At 43.3% G+C, this 18776-nt stretch overlaps 1 protein-coding gene across 2 annotated transcripts; it reads right to left on the reverse strand.

Annotated features, from left to right (window-relative positions):
- Window positions 1–162: 162 nt before the first annotated feature.
- LOC138949216 (uncharacterized) lies at window positions 163–17874 on the reverse strand. 2 transcript variants are annotated; one of them, XR_011450197.1, is made up of 11 exons: window positions 17756–17874; window positions 17058–17151; window positions 16368–16619; window positions 15434–15564; window positions 14800–14915; window positions 14357–14476; window positions 6768–7028; window positions 4033–4275; window positions 3525–3677; window positions 2067–3149; window positions 163–418 (listed from the first exon to the last, which is right to left on the reverse strand). XR_011450197.1 is itself a non-coding variant. In XM_070320987.1 (10 exons), the coding sequence occupies exons 2-10, from the start codon at window positions 17122–17124 to the stop codon at window positions 2117–2119; spliced, it is 2376 nt and encodes a 791-aa protein (XP_070177088.1). In that variant the 5' UTR covers window positions 17125–17151; window positions 17756–17874; the 3' UTR covers window positions 2022–2116. The 2 variants fall into 2 exon arrangements, 1 of the variants encoding a protein (XP_070177088.1); XM_070320987.1 differs by lacking the exon at window positions 163–418 and having other exon boundaries at window positions 2022–3149.
- Between the last annotated feature and the right edge of the window lie 902 nt (window positions 17875–18776).

The raw sequence follows: 18776 nt of genomic DNA on the forward strand, positions 1-18776 counted from the left end.
GTGCATGCGTGAATGCTGACACACTGGATCAATATTATCTGAACTGAGGCATATAAATGTATTTTTGATAACTGGGTTGAATTAAGGTCTAAGGTATGTCGAACCATATCAGCGTGTGTGTGAAGTGTGTAAGAATGATGTAGGTCTTGTATGTCATATTTAAACAAAATGAGGCATATACATGTATTTTTGATAACTAGGTTGAGTTAAGGTATTGGGTATGGCGAGCCCTATCAGCGATGTGTATCTAGTGTGTAGGCATGTATGTCTGGTGCTTTGTTGTGTTTAGAAATAGAAAGGACACGGGTGGCTGTGACTCAGGTTGTTATTTTTTCATCCGTCCCTTTTCCTGCCTACTCTGGCCTTCTCTTTTGGGAGCTCGTGGCCTGGCGTGTGTACACATCAATCCTAACTCGACCTGCACAAACATATCCCGCGAACGCAAAATAAGCAAGCCCAAAATGCACCCATACGCAAGCACATACTCTCAAACACACGCTGGCAAGATAACAGACAGACACTGACACACATACGCACGCCATGCACACACACATGAACACACATAGGCCACACACAAAGACACACACGCATACCTAGATACACACACACATACTGACACACACATACTGACACACATATTCACACACACACACACGCGCGCACGCGCCGTTCTCCAAAACAAACACACTCCCACATTCAGGATTATCGAAATCTGCCCACCTACATTTTAAAGCTGGTGCTCTCGTAATGATTAGAGTACACACAGGTCACAATGACCTTGCCTTTACAATTTAAAGCCGCTACGAAAGTGAAAACCCCTTTTTTGGGGGGGTGGGGGTGGGGGGTGGTTCAATCTACGCACAATGTTTTAAGAATATTATACTAAAAAACTTCACATGATGAAAACAAAAACATAAACCCGATTGTTATATTTTGGGGGCTTTAAAAAAAAAAGAAAAAGAGAAGAAAAAAAGAAACGAATAAAACGACAGGAAAAATACAGAAACAAGGGATACTTTAATAGGACGTCTAATCATAAAGGAACAAAAGGTTCAATATTGATAATATTCATATGTCACACATCATATATTATTTTTCTCTTGGAACCTCGTTGACCAACGGCCAGAATCGAGCCCAAAAAGTAATAGGGGAGTGGATAGATGTACGAATGAGTGGGTGGTTTAGAGAGCGGGAGTAGGTGGCCGAGTGGGGGTGGTTGGGAGGGGGGAGGTCGGTCTAACATGATTAACATTGAGCACCTTTAAATCACTTTGACTCACTGTCATAGTTATGATCTACGTCCACGCTGTTTTTTTTCCCCTAGAGCTCTAGTCACACGGACCCGGCTCCGGGGAAGGATAGTGTGGTAGTGGGGACCTTCACAGCAGTGTGTAAGATTGACTGAATAGCTTCACACGCTTCACTGACGGTCCTCTCCTATGCCACGGTGCATGACACCAGCGAACGCGACGAATTGAATTGCTGTCGTTCGTTGATTTTACAGTCCGGGATTTCCCGCAACCAAGGTCGTTCGACGGGACACATAATACACATTGCGATTATGGTTGTATGGGGTTATTCTTGCACTTAAAATGCGCTCTCTCTCTCTCTCTCTCTCTCTCTCTCTCTCTCTCTCTCTCTCTCTCTCTCTCTCTCTCTCTCTCTCTCTCTCTCTTGCGTAATGCCTATGCCACATCCGTCGTAATATGAATTCGATTTGATCTCTCTCTTTCTCGCTTTCTGTCTTTCTCTCATCTTGTGTTCTGTTCTTTGTAGTAGGGAGTGCGTATGTGTGTGTGGGCGCGCGCGTGCGTATGTGTGTGTCAGTCTGTCTGTCGACGTCTTTCTGTCTCTTTCCCTCTCTTTGTCTGTCTCTGCTAGTCTGTGTGTGTGTCAGTGTGTGTGTGTGTGTGTGTGTGTTATGTGTGTGTGTGTGTGTGTGTGTGTGTTTCTGTTAGTCTTTCTGTCTCTCTCCCTCACGTACATGCAATGAAATCGCACAAATCCCGAAATCGTACACCTTGAGTGTGCCGACAATCGTTTGTTTGGGCTTGAAATCTACTCACATGCTGGCTGCCGACTCTTTCCATGCTATGTATGAACACGCAAAGAACATTCATGTCACAGTGAACTTGTACAGCCCTTTTACAGACGTCGCGTCCTTGTCCTCAGCAGCATAGATGGTGACGTCTTTCGCGTCTTTCTGTGGCGTCACTTCCGCTTCCCAGACGCCGTCGTTCTTCATCTCCATCTTGGTGTCCCCCACCTTCACCTTGCCCAGGGCCGGCGCATACACGCGGTACAGAGTGGCTTCCCCTGACGGCACTGCTCTGACCAGAGGCTGCAGCAGCCTGGCTTTCTGGCGATACTCCGACGGGAAGACCCGAGGGAAGGGCTGGCACTGACCTCGCCCCTTGTCGGCGAACAGGAGAAATTTGGCCACGCTTTGCAGCTTGCTTTGCTTTGGATGGCTGGCAAAGACCTGCAGTCCGTAATATCCAGGTTCCGGCAAGCGCACGCTGATCGTGGCCCCGTCTTCTGTATACTCAACGAAAGTGAACTGCTCGAGATTGTCATCCATGTCACGCGCGTGCCTGAGCGCTGTGCTAAGTTCGGTGAACCGTCTTAAGGACAGGGGGACCTTGGCCTGCCCGTCTTTGGCCAGGAAGGTGAAGGTCATGTCTCTGACGGGTTTAAGCCCGCATTCGGTGGCTGCAGGGTTTTTAAGTCCAAGCACCGTAGATCCGACTGGATACGGTTCCACGTCAGGACACTCTTTGTCAGCGTACAGCAAGAAATCAGCCACTTGCTGCAAGTCGTCCTCTTCAGGGTGACTGGCAAACACGTTCAGGATGTAATATCCAGGTTTGGGCAGCCGCGCTGTGACCCTGGCCCCGTCCTGTGTGCATTCAACGATGGTGAACTCTTCTAAGGCCTCGTCCATGTCTCGGGCGTGTTCCAGCGTCGTGCTCAGATCGGTGGAGCGACTCAGGGGCAGTGTGACCTTGACCTGACCGTTCTTAGCGTTGTACTGGAATGGCATGTCCTTGACCCTTTTCAGCCCGCATTCCCAGGCAATGGGGGTTTGGAGTCCCCAGAGGTCAGACTTGTCAGGGAATGGCTCTTTAATGGGATGGGTTTTCTTGCATCTGCAACATCAGTCAGACCAAGCCGGACCAGGTGTATTTTGAACAGCAATAATACACACACCGAGTTGAAGTGAAATGAAACCAAAATACACCAGACTGACTAACAATGAAATATCATGCTTTGTTTCAGTGTCACGAATAGCACACATTTTCAGGCAACAATTACGCACACACAAAGCAATGTCAACGCTATCGAAGCGTCGCGTCGTTTTCGATTAGGTATAGACTTGTGTCAAATATGATGATTGAAGCAGTCACAAAAGTAAGCCCTATAGACGGTCAGCAAGCACACTAACAAGCATGACCAAGATGGAAACCATTCAACCGGTTTCGGCTTTATTTAAAGTAAAATGTCCGTTGCAATAGCAAGATTACCTGATGACGTAACCGTAAGAAAGCAGCTGATTCAGTGTGTCTTTATCCTCCTCTCCGTGACCTTGACCCATGACCCCTACCACGTACGTGGCCACGTGGGGCGGTCTGACGTAAATCGAGCATGTGCCGTCATCACCCAATGACGTCAAAACCCTGGAAAAGAAAGCTTGACGATGACCCTCAATTCTGGCAGTAATAAAGGTTGAACAGACGTGTATGTCAGCATGGATTCTCAGTGGTGACAACAGTATACAACATGATGTTACACCGAGAAACAATATGTTTTAATTAGAGTGAGAAACGAACGATACTATTATTTGTAGACGAAACGGCCATTTTGAATGGCCTGTTTTGTCCAGTGTCGCTTAGAGTCAGTGAAGAGCAAAACAGGATTCGAGTTTTAGTCAGTAAGCAGGAACATGTTTCCAGTCTACATTACCCACACAAAGCGCTGTCAGAATTTCATGCAATACTTGATTAGAAATAAGGGTAAGTCTGAGTTCCTTACCTGCCCTCAACCTTCTGATTTGACCTTCGTTGTGTCAAGGTCACGCTGACCGACTCCAGAGGCTTTCGTGTGGCCTTGACCTTGATGGTGACGTCACAGTCGACGTCAATGATGGTTTGTTTGTGTGTAATGAGCTTCAGACCAAGATTGTACGCATGACTCGCCAGAGGAACAGAAGCAGAGAACTCTTCGATGGTAAAGGGTCGTTTTAGTAGCTGGTATTTTGCACTTTCCTCCAGGTTTCTGAACAAAATATGCAAAAAACAACCGTCCGATTGTTCGATACACAAACAATATCATAATGTAAGAACAAAAATGAATTCTCCGTTTAGAAAAATGTCAATGTGTCGTAAAATAAAAGAGTTAATTTTAGTGTGGAAACATCGTATGTTTCATAAAGGAATAATCCCGCAGTGGGGCACTGCGGTTATGAAATTAAAGGCCCCTCCTGTTTTTGGAACCGCAGGAGCTTTCTAGTTTGCTGTTAGGTAGATTTTTGGTTCCTCTTTCCTGTCATGCTCTCTTTTTCTTCATGAATTCTTTTCTTTTTTCTGCCTTCTTGCTCATTCACCTGTATTTTTTCCAAAAATCTCTTCTCTTGCCGCTTGTCTCGCGATTCATGTATAGTTTAATCTGTTAGTGTTCTGATGTAAGTCCAGCAGTAGATAGGTTAAGCCTATTTTAACATACTGGAAACTGGTAATCTTCCAGTAGGTATTAATTTAGTTTTACTAAAGCCTGCTGGGACACAAGTAATGGGTTAGTGCATTTGTAAACAGGAATTGCTTGACAAGTGGCCCCCTTCATCCCCCCCTTCCTCGTCCTGATATGGCTCTGCGTAGTCGGCTGGACGTTAAGCAACAAATAAACAAACAAAAATAAAGGAATAACAAATATGCATCTGCGCTCCTGGGTTAAAAAAAAACAAGTCGCGTAAGGCGAAAATACAACATTTAGTCAAGTAGCTGTCGAACTCACAGAATGAAACTGAACGCAATGCAACGCAGCAAGACCGTATACTCGTAGCATCGTCAGTCCACCGCTCACGGCAAAGGCAGTGAAATTGACAAGAAGAGCGGGGTAGTAGTTGCGCTGAGAAGGATAGCACGCTTTTCTGTACCTCTCTTCGTTTTAACTTTCTGAGCGTGTTTTTAATCCAAATATAGCATATCTATATGTTTTTGGAATCAGGAACCGACAAGGAAGAAGATGAAAGTGTTTTTAAATTGATTTGGACAATTTAATTTTGATAATAATTTTTATATTTTTAATTTTCAGAGCTTGTTTTTAATCCAAATATAACATATTTATATGTTTTTGGAATCAGCAAATGATGGAGAATAAGATGAACGTAAATTTGGATCGTTTTATAAAACATTTTTTTTTTTTACAATTTTCAGATTTTTAATGACCAAAGTCATTAATTAAGTTTTAAGCCACCAAGCTGAAATGCAATACTGAAGTCCGGGCTTCGTCGAAGATTACTTGACCAAAATTTCAACCAATTTGGTTGAAAAATAAGGGCGTGACAGTGCCGCCTCAACTTTCACGAAAAGCCGGATATGACGTCATCAAAGACATTTATCAAAAAAATGAAAAAAATGTTCGGGGATTTCATACCCAGGAACTCTCATGTCAAATTTCATAAAGATCGGTCCAGTAGTTTAGTCTGAATCGCTCTACACACACACACAGACACCATATGACCCTCGTCTCGATTCCCCCCTCTACGTTAATACATTTAGTCAAAACTTGACTAAATGTAAAAAGGAAACTGATAACAACAAGATGGTCAGTTCAGGTGGTAACTTTGAAGTATTAAGATGATCCCAAATGTATCATGAAGGTCTACATCAGGGTTTACAATTAAGGCTGACAGTGTATACTTCATACCGTTTAAGAAACGACTTTAGTTACGTTAGATAACAAACAAAAAAAGGCGTCACTAAAGTTGAAAGTTCATTCCTTGTTTCTAGCATTCGCAGGTGCCAGCAGACAGATTACACATACCCTCATCTTGCTACTTCTTTATGTTCATAGCACTAAGGTCTCTCTCTCTCTCTCTCTCTCTCTCTCTTTCTCTCTCTCTCTCTTTCTCTCTCTCTCTCTGTCTCTGTCTGTCTCTGTCTCACTCTATGTCACTCTCTCTCTCTCTCTCTCTCTCTCTCTCTCTCTCTCTCTCTCTCTCTCTCTCATAAATGCACAGTGCGTAAGCCTACATTGAAGGCTGCCATATTCGTAGCGTTCATTAAATAATTCATATTGTTTACATGTGCCAATAATGTTATACAACTGTACCTAAGGGGATATAATAATGATTGGCTGTAGCTTTCGAACACAGAAAAAATTATTTCAGTATTGCAAAGTGGTGTTGATAGTGTCGAATGTAAACAGAACAGTCTCAAACGCCATCTTTGGTTTACGAAACGTCACGAAGTGACGTCAACGGTCTAAAAATAGCCCAAGTCCTGGAGAACTGTTGCTAAACAATGCAAGAGAGAATTAATTATTTTTCGTAATTGGTAAGGACTTCAAACCTAAAACTTTGCAGGAAGCTTAATTTATACATCCCCGCAACGATGGGAAAAGCCCTGGAAGTAATTAAACTAATTAAATAGGACTATGTCAGCCTTTAATGGTGTCGACTCCGCCATATGAATTTGAGGCTTTACGGAAGATGGCGACATCTCGTCTGAGGTTCGGCTATTCCATTTTTAACATGATTGTTTAATTACTTATCCATGAGAGGAAAATGTTTGGGCGCAAATTCCTCCGGGTCTGTGAGAAACCAGTGTTCGTCAAACTCCCGTGTGAAAGTTCCGCCCTTTTCAACATGGCCGGCGCCCCACGTGCTGTCCACGGGACGCCACTCTCCCTCCACCAGCACGAGGTTCCAGGTGTGGTTGGTCTCACTGTCAAGGGTGTACACCTGTTCTGGGCCATGGCTAAAACCCTTGGCGATACCGGACACGTGTTTGCATGGAACGTCGACCACTCTGAAACCGTGGTATTTGAAGAATTAAATAATACGTGTCTTAAAACTAGGCACCAAGCCAGCTCGGCCTACCGTGCACCCCCCTCAGGATCCAGCTTCAGTAGGCTAGATATATTCATTGGGGTCTACTGAACACGTTTTATCAAGTTCGCCACGAAAAAACTCATTCTCACTACTACTTATGCCCCTTTGTTTAAGGGTACCCCCTCGAACGCTAAATGTATCTGTGAAATCACAACAATGCACAGCTGCAATGAATGAACAGAGAACCACTTTTTTTTTAAAAATCAAAACAGTTAAGTTGATCATTAATTTTGTAAACAATACCTTTTACAGTGTTCAGTGTTTGATAGGTTGGCTGTGGTGATGCTTTATTGGCTCAAACCGTCCTTTTAACAGTGCGCAAAGCTTGTCAACTTTGATGAGTAAAAGGCTTCAACAAATTTGGGTTCTCTGTTTCATTTTTTAGAAATTACAATGCCTTTGGATAATTTCACGCCACATTTGGAATTCCTGAGAGGATTTGTTGCGACACCAGATGAGATATTTCTCCCCTACCCCCTAAACGTGAAATTTTAGGAAAATGTAAAAAAACATTTTTCTTCAAATATTCATGATAACTTCTGACTGTTTTCCAATCAAATAACAAAAGTAATCACATTGACGACCAAAACAGTTCATTTATCCATCTTTTAACAGAACTACAACATTTTTATTGTCTTTTCAAGACTGAAATGTAAAAAATAAAACAAAATGTTCAGATAAAGACATCTATTCTAACTGTCTCTTACATATAGTGCTCTTGCTTTATAGTTTCCATATACAAGGTAGATTAACATAAGAAAGACAATCTAAGAACAAATGTTTTTTCAATTAAGTGCAGAATTTTAGTCATAAATGCAAATGTCTCATGAATCAATTTCAGCTTTATAGTAATAACATGAAAAAGTCATTGCAAAGAACTCTGTCAACTTTTCTTTCACACACACACACACACACACACACACACACACATGCACACACACAATCTTAAGACTGTTTTTGGAGCAAGAAAGTTAAGTTCACAGGACAAGTTCGTCCGATTCACAGTCAGATACAGATTCAAGTGAATCGTTCAGTCCATTAAGGAACAGTGTTGCCTCCTTCTCCTTCTATCCTTCCTCGTGAACCTCGGTGAGCAGGCTATCAACAATTGTCTGTGAGAGAACCAACTCTTCATTTTCTTCAGTTCAAAGAGGCTTAAGGATTCCATTGTTCAGCATCCTTCTATGACTATCAGTGGGTTTGGGAATCTCTGGGAGTGGCAGGTGAGCGCGCTTCCATGTGGCTGTCTGGTAGTTGGCCCTTCTTGCATGTTGTTTGAGGCTTTTGTGGCATAGAAGGCGCTGACTGAGTCACAGCCAGTAAAGGCGAGGAGAGAAAGCAAGACGGAACAGTGAGGTCGCGTGAGTTCTTCTGCAAGGGCAGCAATAATGAGCAAACGTTACCTATTTGTTTTGCCCGTGTCAAAGAGCAATGTGATTTCTTCTAGTTGGCCAGCATAATGCAAGAGAATGAAGAACACGTCGCTGTATGGACTCTTTACTTTGATTGTCTTGTAGCCTTTTTGAAGGCCACACTGGCAGTACAAGATGATGCTTGAGTCCGTTTCTACTTGGCTGGATGTGAGATCATTCAGTAGTTCCCTGTCTGTCTTGATGTCACCAGATGACGTGAGCGTGTATGCCTTGACCTCGCTGACCAGAACAACATTCCTGATTTTGAGTTTGTCTGCCATGGCGTCCCTGCTCCAAACCTCCAACAGAAATCTTATGAATTGCGACTTTTTTTTCCGTCATTTGACAAGAAGGCTGCCCAGTCACCCGGTCTCTTCATGCTGTCTCCAGAAAAAAATCATTTGTCACCAGAACCCCTCATCTGTGCTCCAGACGAAATCTGTTGTCTTTGCAAGAACTCACAGACTTGCAAGCAGATCTGTCGAAACCTTGTTGGTACCTGAGCCTTCACAAAGGCTACAAGACCATCAAATAAAGAGCCCAGACAGCGACGTGTTCTTCATTCTCTTGCATTATGATGGCCAGCTAGGAGACATCACATTGCTCTTTGACACGGGCAAAGCAAATAGGAAACGTTTGCTCAACATCGCTACCCTTGCAGAAGAACTCACGCGACCTCACTGTTCTGTCTTGCTTTCTCTCTTCGCCTTTACTCGCTGTGACTCAGTCAGCGCCTTCGATGGAAAGGAAAGGGAAAGGTATCCGATCAAAATCCTGCAGCAGAAACCCAAGTTTGTGAAAACGTTCAGAAGAATGGGTGAATCATGGGAGATGAACAAAGAGCTGCTGGATGTGCTGCAGAAGTTTAAATGCTCAATCTACGGTGTCACAGTGTCGATGCAGTACGCCAGATGCTGGTGGAGAAACGTGACTCAGGTGGAGTCATTCGAGCGGATCTGAACATTGACCTTGCCACATTTGCGCAGAAGCAGCTTGACTCATCAGGGGGGCCAGCACTGGTTTCCACTCAAAACAATATTCGGCTTTTTGTTAAAGTTGAGGCGGCACTGTCATACCCTCATTTGTTGATCAAAAGACCATCAAATAAAGAGCCCAGAGAGCGACGTGTTCTTCATTCTCTTGCATTATGCTGGCCGGCTAGGAGAAATCACATTGCTCACATTTCTGCCCTGCCACAAAAGCCTCAAACAACATGCAAGAAGGGCCAACTACCAGACAGCCACATGGAAGCGCGCTCATCTGCCACTCCCAGAGATTCCCAACCCCGCTGATGGTCATAGAAGGATGCTGAACAATGGAATCCGTGAGCCTCTTTGGACTGAAGAAAATGAAGAGTTGGTTCTCTCACAGACAATTATTGATAGCCTACTCAATGAGGTTCACAAGGAAGGAGAGAAGGAGGAAGAGGCACAACTTTTCTTTGAAATTCTGTGCAATGACTTTTTCATGTTATTTCTATAAAGCTGAAATTGATTCATAAGACATTTTCATTTATGAGCAAACATTCTGCACTTACATGACGAGATTGTCTTTTACATTTCTTAGATTGTCTTTCTAAATCTTATGTTAATTTATCTTTGATATGGAAACTATGAAACAAGAGCATTATATGTAAGGGACAGTTAGAATGGAATCCTTGAGCCTCTGTGGACTGAAGAAAATGAAGAGTTGGTTCTCCCACAGACAGATATTGATAGCCTGCTCAGTGAGGTCCACGATGAAGCAGAGACGGAGGCACCACTGTTCCTTAATGGACTGGACGATTCACTTGAATCTGAATCTGGCTGTGAATCGGACTAACTTGTCCTGTGAGCTTGACTTTCTTGCTCTTAAAACAGTCTGAGATTGATCGTGTGTGTGTGTGTGTGTGTGTGTGTGTGTGTGTGTGTGTGTGTACGTGCATGCGCGCGTATATGTTTATGTGTGTGTGTGTGTGTTTATGTGTGTGTGTGTGTGTTTGTGTGTGTGTGTGTGTGTGTGTGTGTGTTTGAAAGAAAAAGTTTACAGAGCTCTTTGAAATGACTTTTTCATGTTATTTCTATAAATTGATTCATGAGACATTTGCATTTATGAGCAAACATTCTGCACTTGATTGAAAAACCATTAGTTCTTAGATTGTCTTTCTTATGTTAATCTACTTTGTATATGGAAACTATGAAGCAAGAGCACTATCTGTAAGAGACAGTTAGAATAGATGTCTATATCTGAACATTTTGTTTTATTTTTTACATTTCAGTCTTGAAAAGACAATAGTAATGTTGTAGTTCTGTTAAAAGATGGACAAATGAACTATTTTGGTCGTCAATGTGATTACTTTTGTTATTTGATTGGAAAACAGTGAGAAGTTAACATGAATATTTGAAGAAATTTTGTTGTTGACATTTTCCCAAAATTTCACGTTTAGGGGGTAGGGGAGAAATATCTCATCTGGTGTCGCAACAAATCCTCTCAGGAATTCCAAATGTGGCTTGAAATTATTAAAAGGCATTGTAGTTTCTAAAACATGAAACAGAAAACCCAAATTTGTTGAAGCCTTTTACTCATCAAAGTAAACGGTCATACACGTAAAATTCCACTTGTGTAAAAAACACGAGTGTACGTGGGAGTTTCAGCCCACGAACGAAGAAGAAGAAGAAGACTCATCAAAGTTGACAAGCTTTGCGTACTGTGAAAATGACGGTTCGCGCCTATCAAGCATCACTACAGCCAACCTATCAAACACTGAACACTGTAATAGGTATTGTTTACAAGATTAATGATCAACTTAACTGTTTTAATTTTAAAAAAAGTGGTTCTCTGTTCATTCATTGCAGCTGTGCATTGTTGTGATTTCACAGATACATTTAGCGTTCGAGGGGGTACCCTTAAACAAAGGGGCATAAGTAGTAGTGGGAATGAGTTTTTTCGTGGCGAACTTGATCAAACGTGTTCAGTAGACCCCAATGAATATCTCTAGCCTACTGAAGCTGGATCCTGAGGGGGGTGCACGGTAGGCCTACCTGGCTTGGAGCCTAAACCATTGTGAGATAAAAGCATGAGAGTTAAGATTAGGTCTAACTGCCTTGACGGCATTTAACAAACACCACAGAATCCATTAATTTCAGAAACGTAAAGAGTATAATGAGGACTGACGTAATATGTGATACGAAATACAAATTGTCGGAGTGATGGTAGCTGGCACTAAATAAATCTCACGCCTAGCTGTGAAGAAAAGTCTACCTCTCGGCGCCCCCGTAAAACGAGCCGAGCTGCCTTGTTCTGTTTAACGTCCTTGCATGTGAGATTTGACCTATTGGGGACATCAAGGCCGAGCTTCACAGCTCAGTATTTACACGGGCGCCGGGTAGAGTGGGAACCGGACCGTCTTCAGTAGCACTGTTGGGACACACACACACACACACACACACACACACACACACACACACACACGCACACACACACACACACACACACACAACACATACACCAGGGGACACCATCAAGTCTCGTGACAAGACAAATATAAACAAGCATTGACCTTAACGGGCAAAGTTAGTGGTAAGGCGTCAGCCCCGTGATCGGGAGGTCGTGGGTTCGAACCCCGGCCGGGTCATACCTAAGACTTTAAAATTGGCAATCTAGTGGCTGCTCCGCCTGGCGTCTGGCATTATGGGGTTAGTGCTAGGACTGGTTGGTCCGGTGTCAGAATAATGTGACTGGGTGAGACATGAAGCCTGTGCTGCGACTGCTGTCTTGTGTGTGGCGCACGTTATATGTCAAAGCAGCACCGCCCTGATATGGCCCTTCGTGGTCTGCTGGGCGTTAAGCAAACAAACAAACAAACAAACAAACGGGCAAAGTAGCCGCCTGTGATGACACGATACCGTAGGACATGGATACCGTCTCTGCACAAACAGTTGACCTGTGACCTAATCCGCGATCACGCTTAACAGTTTCAAACCATACTGAGGGAGAGCGAGAGAAAGAGAGAAAGAGAGAGGGAGAGAGAAAGAGAGAGGGGGAGAGAGAGAGAGAGAGAGAGAGAGAGAGAGAGAGAGAGAGAGAGAGAGAGAGAGAGAGAGAGAATTGAATTGAATTGAACTTTATTTAACAAGGATTAAGATTTAAGGCTACGCCTTTTCTTACAATCTGTCCTTGGGACGCACAGACACACAATGATAACATTGAAAAATTAGAAATCAAAAAGTTAAAAAGTTTACCAACAAAAGGAGGTCAGAAAACTTCAGCACGTGATGATAAAGATGACGATGATGATGATGATGATGATGATGATGATGATGAAGATGAGGCATGAAGAGCATACATATGTGGTTATTCATAAAATCAAATGCATACTATGCAAGTAATTATAAGTACAAGCTGGTAGCAATCGAACATGTAGCAATAGTACAACAAAAACATGTTCAGAATATACAATGCACAGCATATCTTTGGCGTAATATGAGAAAGAGAGAGAGGGGGGGGGGGGGGGGGGGGGGGGGGGGTAGAGAGAGAGACAGAATGACAGACAGACAGACAGACAGAGCTGTCGGCATCAAAGTAACAGATTAACAACAACAGTCGTCGCCGAGACCTCATTTTAGATAGTCTCGACTAACCACTGAGACGCCTGTACACAACACCGCTTCCCTTACCCGAAGACCTGTCAACTGAACTTTGGAAGAGTACACCTCTTCATTACCTCCAGAGATTCTTTCACTTCCAGCTGACTACCATCCCACACCCACCCCCTGTCTCCCCCCCCCTCCCCAGCCCCTCTGTGGGCAGGGAGGTGTCACCGTCAGCTAATTGAGGTCACCTGCACTCACTCAGAGCAAAACCAGTTGACCGTGTCTAACGTTTGACACTGATAAAAAAAGTAAAAAATAAATAATTGAAAAAAAAAATTACAAAAATTAAAATAAAATGAAAGAGAGTGCAGAAGAAATAAAAAAAATATTTTCTATTTTTTTTTTATAAAACAATTATAAAATTTAAATTAAAATAAAAAAAATATAAAATTAACATAAAAGGAAAGAGAGAGCCAGAAAGGAATGCAGAAGAAAAAAAGTGAAAGCTGCATGCTCGGATGAAAATAATAAACAAAAAATATTCGGTCCATAAGGAGCGTCGTGCCTTGCCACATAAGTCACATAAGCGCCCTAAACGATTGAGCTATTGTCCGCTCGTCGAAATGAAGCCTCTCTTAGAGTATAATATTATCAACCCCTCCACACATCGAGAGCGCCGCGGGACGATGTTTCAAACCCAGACATACGCAATGACAGTACCACACACAATTTAAGTTGAAAACGTCTTTGACAACAGCTGAAACGAATACAAAAACATGTTATCTGACTAGTGTACACGCCCATGCTTTGTAAAAGCTTCCATGCTTCGTGTATAAAGGTTTTGGTCTCACTTAGCACATGTCTTCGACGTCAAGTGTTAGGTTGAAACGCGCGTCCTCATGCCAAATCTTTAGCACCCGCTTTACAGGGAATTTGTTTTCCTGGCCGGGTGCCCAAAATGTGAAAAACGTGTAAAGCTAATATCTTCCGTTTGCCTACCGTTAGGAACGTAATGTTTTGCACAAACCCTTGGCCCCACAATTCCAAGCTACTCGCCGTATTTGAGCTCAAGTGACCCCAGAGTACCAGAGATACAGTCCCCAGTCCCCAGTCGACAATCAACTAGACTTTCAAACAACCACAAGAGCGAAACAAGAGCCGGCGGCTACAACTAGGGCGTACCCCTCTTCTTCCAAACACTGGTAAAAATAGTTACTCTTCCGCTTTAAGCTTATTCAAATGAATGAGAGTGGTTCTCTAACTTGCAGAGATCCTCCAAGAATTCCGAGTAGCCCTGACACATGGCCAGGCCAGACTGCAGTGTAGAGGCAGTGCCCCCTGTCGGCCCTGGCTTGCCTGAGAAGTAGCTGCCTGTGTCATATCTGAAAACACACGACCACACATCCGCGCAAACACGCACGCGCTCGCGACATGCAACACATAAGATCATATGATAATGTATAAACCTTGAAAATGGGTTCTCCAAATTTTGCGCAAGAATCCCAACTGAATAGATTAGTAAAATGTAAAAGATAAATATTGACGACTTTCGAGCTTAAATGCATGATTTAAATCATTAATTTCTATTAATGCTGTAGTGTTGAGTTACTTCACGACAATTTTGCGAGTTACTTATTTCTATTATACTTTGTACTCTCAGGGCTAGACTCATGCCTTTAGATGACCCAGATGAAACCAGACTCACGCGATGTTATATGCAAGCCAGCAAAAAATGACCCGGATCTTTTCCAAATCAGTGCGACATTTAGAAGTGAGGTACAATGCTAGCTTCTCCACAGAGCTAGCTGCGGACTTTGGGGTCTATAAAACACACACACACACGCACACACACACACACACACACACACACACACACAGAAAAACAGACTATAATTAAAACAAGACAACAAATAAGGAAACAAGGGTGGTAAATAGTGGTAAATAACAAATTATAATGAATTATCGAACGGTTCGAAATCGATACCTTTTACGAAAATGCTCAGAAAGCAAAAGTAAGCAGAGAGAGAGAGAGAGAGAGAGAGAGAGAGAGAGAGAGAGAGAGAGAGAGAGAGAGAGAGAGAGAGAGAGAGAGAGAGAGAGAGAGAGAGAGAGAGAGAGAGAGAGAGAGAGAGAGAGAGAGAGAGAGAGAGAGAGAGAGAGAGAGATAGAGAGAGAGAGAGAGAGAGAGAGAGAGAGAGAGAGAGAGAGAGAGAGAGAGAGAGAGAGAGAGAGAGAGAGAGAGAGAGATGGCAATAAATCCAACGTTTCAGAAATAAATTAAAGGGACCAAAGATAGAATCAAATTACAAGCAGGAGGGTCCCCAACAAGCTATACCCACATTTCTGACGTGTTTGTCCAGCTCGGCAAAGATGGTGTGGTCAAGGATCAGATCTGTCTTCTTCCGGGTAGGTGGCGACAGTGGGGGGACCCATCCTGTGCTCCTCCCTGTCACGTGCACTGTCTTCACCCCTGTCGAACCAGCATCCACAACAATGAAGAGAGAAAGAACGAACAAAAGAGCATTAATTCATTGGTGTTTTTTTGTTTTGATAATGACGAACGACACCGATCACACAAACCAATACATCTCTTCTTCATCCTCTCTTTCAAAGGCTAGCCTCTGACGCCAAAAGCGAAACAAAGTTCGATAAGATCTCATAATGCAAACAATGGCGTCACGTTAAAAAGTCCAACATTCTGTCACTAATAACCTTGATGTCGGTGACATCTTCAAATCAGCAGTAACAAATGACTAGGAAGGTCCCCGCCAGGCTGTGCGTGGGCCGCGGGTTCGATGACTCAGAGACGGTGTATTCATGTCCCTACCACGTGGGCCGCGGGTTCGATGACTCAGAGACGGTGTATTCATGTCCCTACCACGTGGGCCGCGGGTTCGATGACTCAGAGACGGTGTATTCATGTCCCTACCACGTGGGCCGCGGGTTCGATGACTCAGAGACGGTGTATTCATGTCCCTACCACGTGGGCCGCGGGTTCGATGACTCAGAGACGGTGTATTCATGTCCCTACCACGTGGGCCGCGGGTTCGATGACTCAGAGACGGTGTATTCATGTCCCTACCACGTGTGGCTGTCGAGGTATGCATGTAACTGGCAATGCTTTATTACACTTAAACCCGCACACATAATGACCCTTTTTGCTGTTGGCTTTCTAGCAACTATATATAAAGCAATGAAAATGAAAAAGAAATTTAATGAAAAAAAAGTAAAATTGATAATCAAAATATTTGCCCGTTGTGAGGATTGCATTACCTTCGATACTACTTTTGGACTCTTCGCTAGAGCTCTTGCTTTCGCTGCCACCTGGTGCGGTCTCTTCATCGCTACTTCTGGACGATGCGTCATCGTCATCGCTACCTTCGTTTGCAGGCGCGGTGTCGTTGACAACATCATCACCACTGTCGTCAGATGTGTTGTTGACGGCGACTTGTTTTGCATCATCTTTGACGTCACTGCTGCAACCGCGTGGGACTGCAAGTCCAGCTTGATCCTCAGATGTTCGACCTGCCAAGGAGTTATACTATTTTTCCAGAAAGTGTGTGTATATGACTACTGCTGATCAAAGATGAACCTGCCTTCTTCATTGGTGCCCAAGAGTGTTATATTATAAAGAAATGCATGATGGATGTGTCCAAGAAAGCAAAATACTCTATTCTCATCAGTTTTACGCAGCTAGAGTAGAGCGTTCGTGCTACTAAAATAATTCTTTCGTGTTGTTTCGATCGCGTTGAATCTTCTATTTTTAAAATGAATTTAACCAAAAGGCGACAGCCAGAAGGCGACAACCGATATTGACACACACACACACACACACACGCACGCACACGCGCACACATACCACTCTCTCTCTCTCTCTCTCTCTCTCTCTCTCTCTCTCTCTCTCTCTCTCGTTCTCTCAGTCTGTTTGTACATTTTATTCATTTGTGTAATATGTAAACTTACCATTGGCAGATTTCAAGTGTTGGCCTATGTCAAGGCTCGTGGGGACACTGTAACAACATCCCATCATGACCAACCCATTCTGAAAGTCACGTCACTGAAAAAAACAACTTTTGCCATGCCTTCAACATTTTGACGGCAATCGAAAAGGTTCAGTTCAAATACTCAGTCGACCGGGAAAACATGTATCATGTTAAGTTAGCACACGCACAAACATACGCGCGCGCAGGCGTACGCGCACAATTGCACGCACACACACACACATACAAACACACATATACACACACGCACGCACGCGTTCACACACACACGCCTACACACAAGTACACACCCACACCCACCCACACACACACCGTACACACACATACACGGCACACACACACACACACACACACACACACACACACACACACACACACACACACAATTACGCATGTCATAAACGTACGCACACATACGCTCTCTTTCATCCTCTCTCTCTCTCTCTCTCTCTCTCTCTCTCTCTCTCTCTCTCTCTCTCTCTCTCTCTCTCTCTCTCTCTCTCTCTCTCTTTCTCACTCTCTTGAGAAAAGTTTTGCGATAAAATAAAACATTTACACTAAGAAAGGGGTAAAGGAGACACGGACATAGGCTACATGTATAATACATACAGAGACAGGGTCAGCATCTGCACAAAAATTCGAGCATTCCGAGTGTCTTACCTTCACAAAGGTAGAGTCCGGGGGCTCGAGGTTGGGGGCACACATGATTCGGAAAATTCGCTCTCTTGACTTGTGCAGATGCCATCGCATAATAATAAAATTGTTGATAAAGGAATGCTAAAACGTCAAATTGTTTACGTCAAATTTCACTACCATTGAAAACAAACGTCATCAATCGTTATTTCTCCTTTTTGTGTCATCACTTTGGACAAAGCAGTAAATTGGAACTAGAGCGCTCGCGAGTGTGCGCGCACACACAGTCTCGGCTTTACACCCAATGTTATAACATTATTTTCAGCACTTATTTTTGATGAAAAGTAGACAAAAATTGGTAGAGTTAAGAAATTTTAGGAAGAAGTGTGGTTAATTTGTTCGTATTCGTGGTTTTTTCCCCCCTCTCTGAGAATAATTTATGCTATCCCACGATTTTCTGCTGTTTTATCTGTTGCTAGTTTATTAACAGCTATTGTGTTTTCAGCGTAGCAATAGGGTCCGATATTTAGACGAGACAAGTATAATGCGACGAGTCGAAGACGAGTCGCATTATACTTGTTCGAGTCTAAATATCGGACCCTATTGCTACGCTGAAAACATAATAGCGATTATATAGCTGTTATGACCTTGATTCGTTGTTTCAAACTTACAAAATGACAGTTTTTGCGTCGATGCGTTGATCTCAGGTTTTGATAGTAGACGAACTTCTTACGCACATCATGTTCGCGCAGACATGCACACCGCTACACGCTTTCTGACTTTGGAAGAAAAACTGACTCCAAGTGCATTCGATTTCACAACACAGTTGTTGAAACTGCCAGCTTTTTAAGTTGTCAGTGTATGCTGTTGTCGATAGAAACATCGCCACGTGGTACAGATGCGTAAACCGGAACCATGCGTCGGCCATTTTACTCAATATGCTTTTGGATATTGCGGAAAATGGCTGACTTCGGCAGCTACACGCTTTCTGACTTTGGAAGAAAAACTGACTCCAAGTGCATTCGATTTCACAACACAGTTGTTGAAA

The sequence above is a fragment of the Littorina saxatilis genome, linkage group LG15 (genome assembly GCF_037325665.1).
Source record: "Littorina saxatilis isolate snail1 linkage group LG15, US_GU_Lsax_2.0, whole genome shotgun sequence".
NCBI lineage: Eukaryota > Metazoa > Mollusca > Gastropoda > Littorinimorpha > Littorinidae > Littorina > Littorina saxatilis.

Coding starts and splice junctions, on each gene's coding strand:
- LOC138949216 (XM_070320987.1), bottom strand. CDS start 17,124: ATGATGGGATGTTGTTACAGTGTCCCCACGAGCCTTGACATAGGCCAA. Junction 14,916..15,433: donor TGGACAAACACGTCAGAAAT/GTGGGTATAGCT, acceptor TGTGTTTTATAG/ACCCCAAAGTCCGCAGCTAG. Junction 14,477..14,799: donor TGGCTTGCATATAACATCGC/GTGAGTCTGGTT, acceptor GTGTGTTTTCAG/ATATGACACAGGCAGCTACT.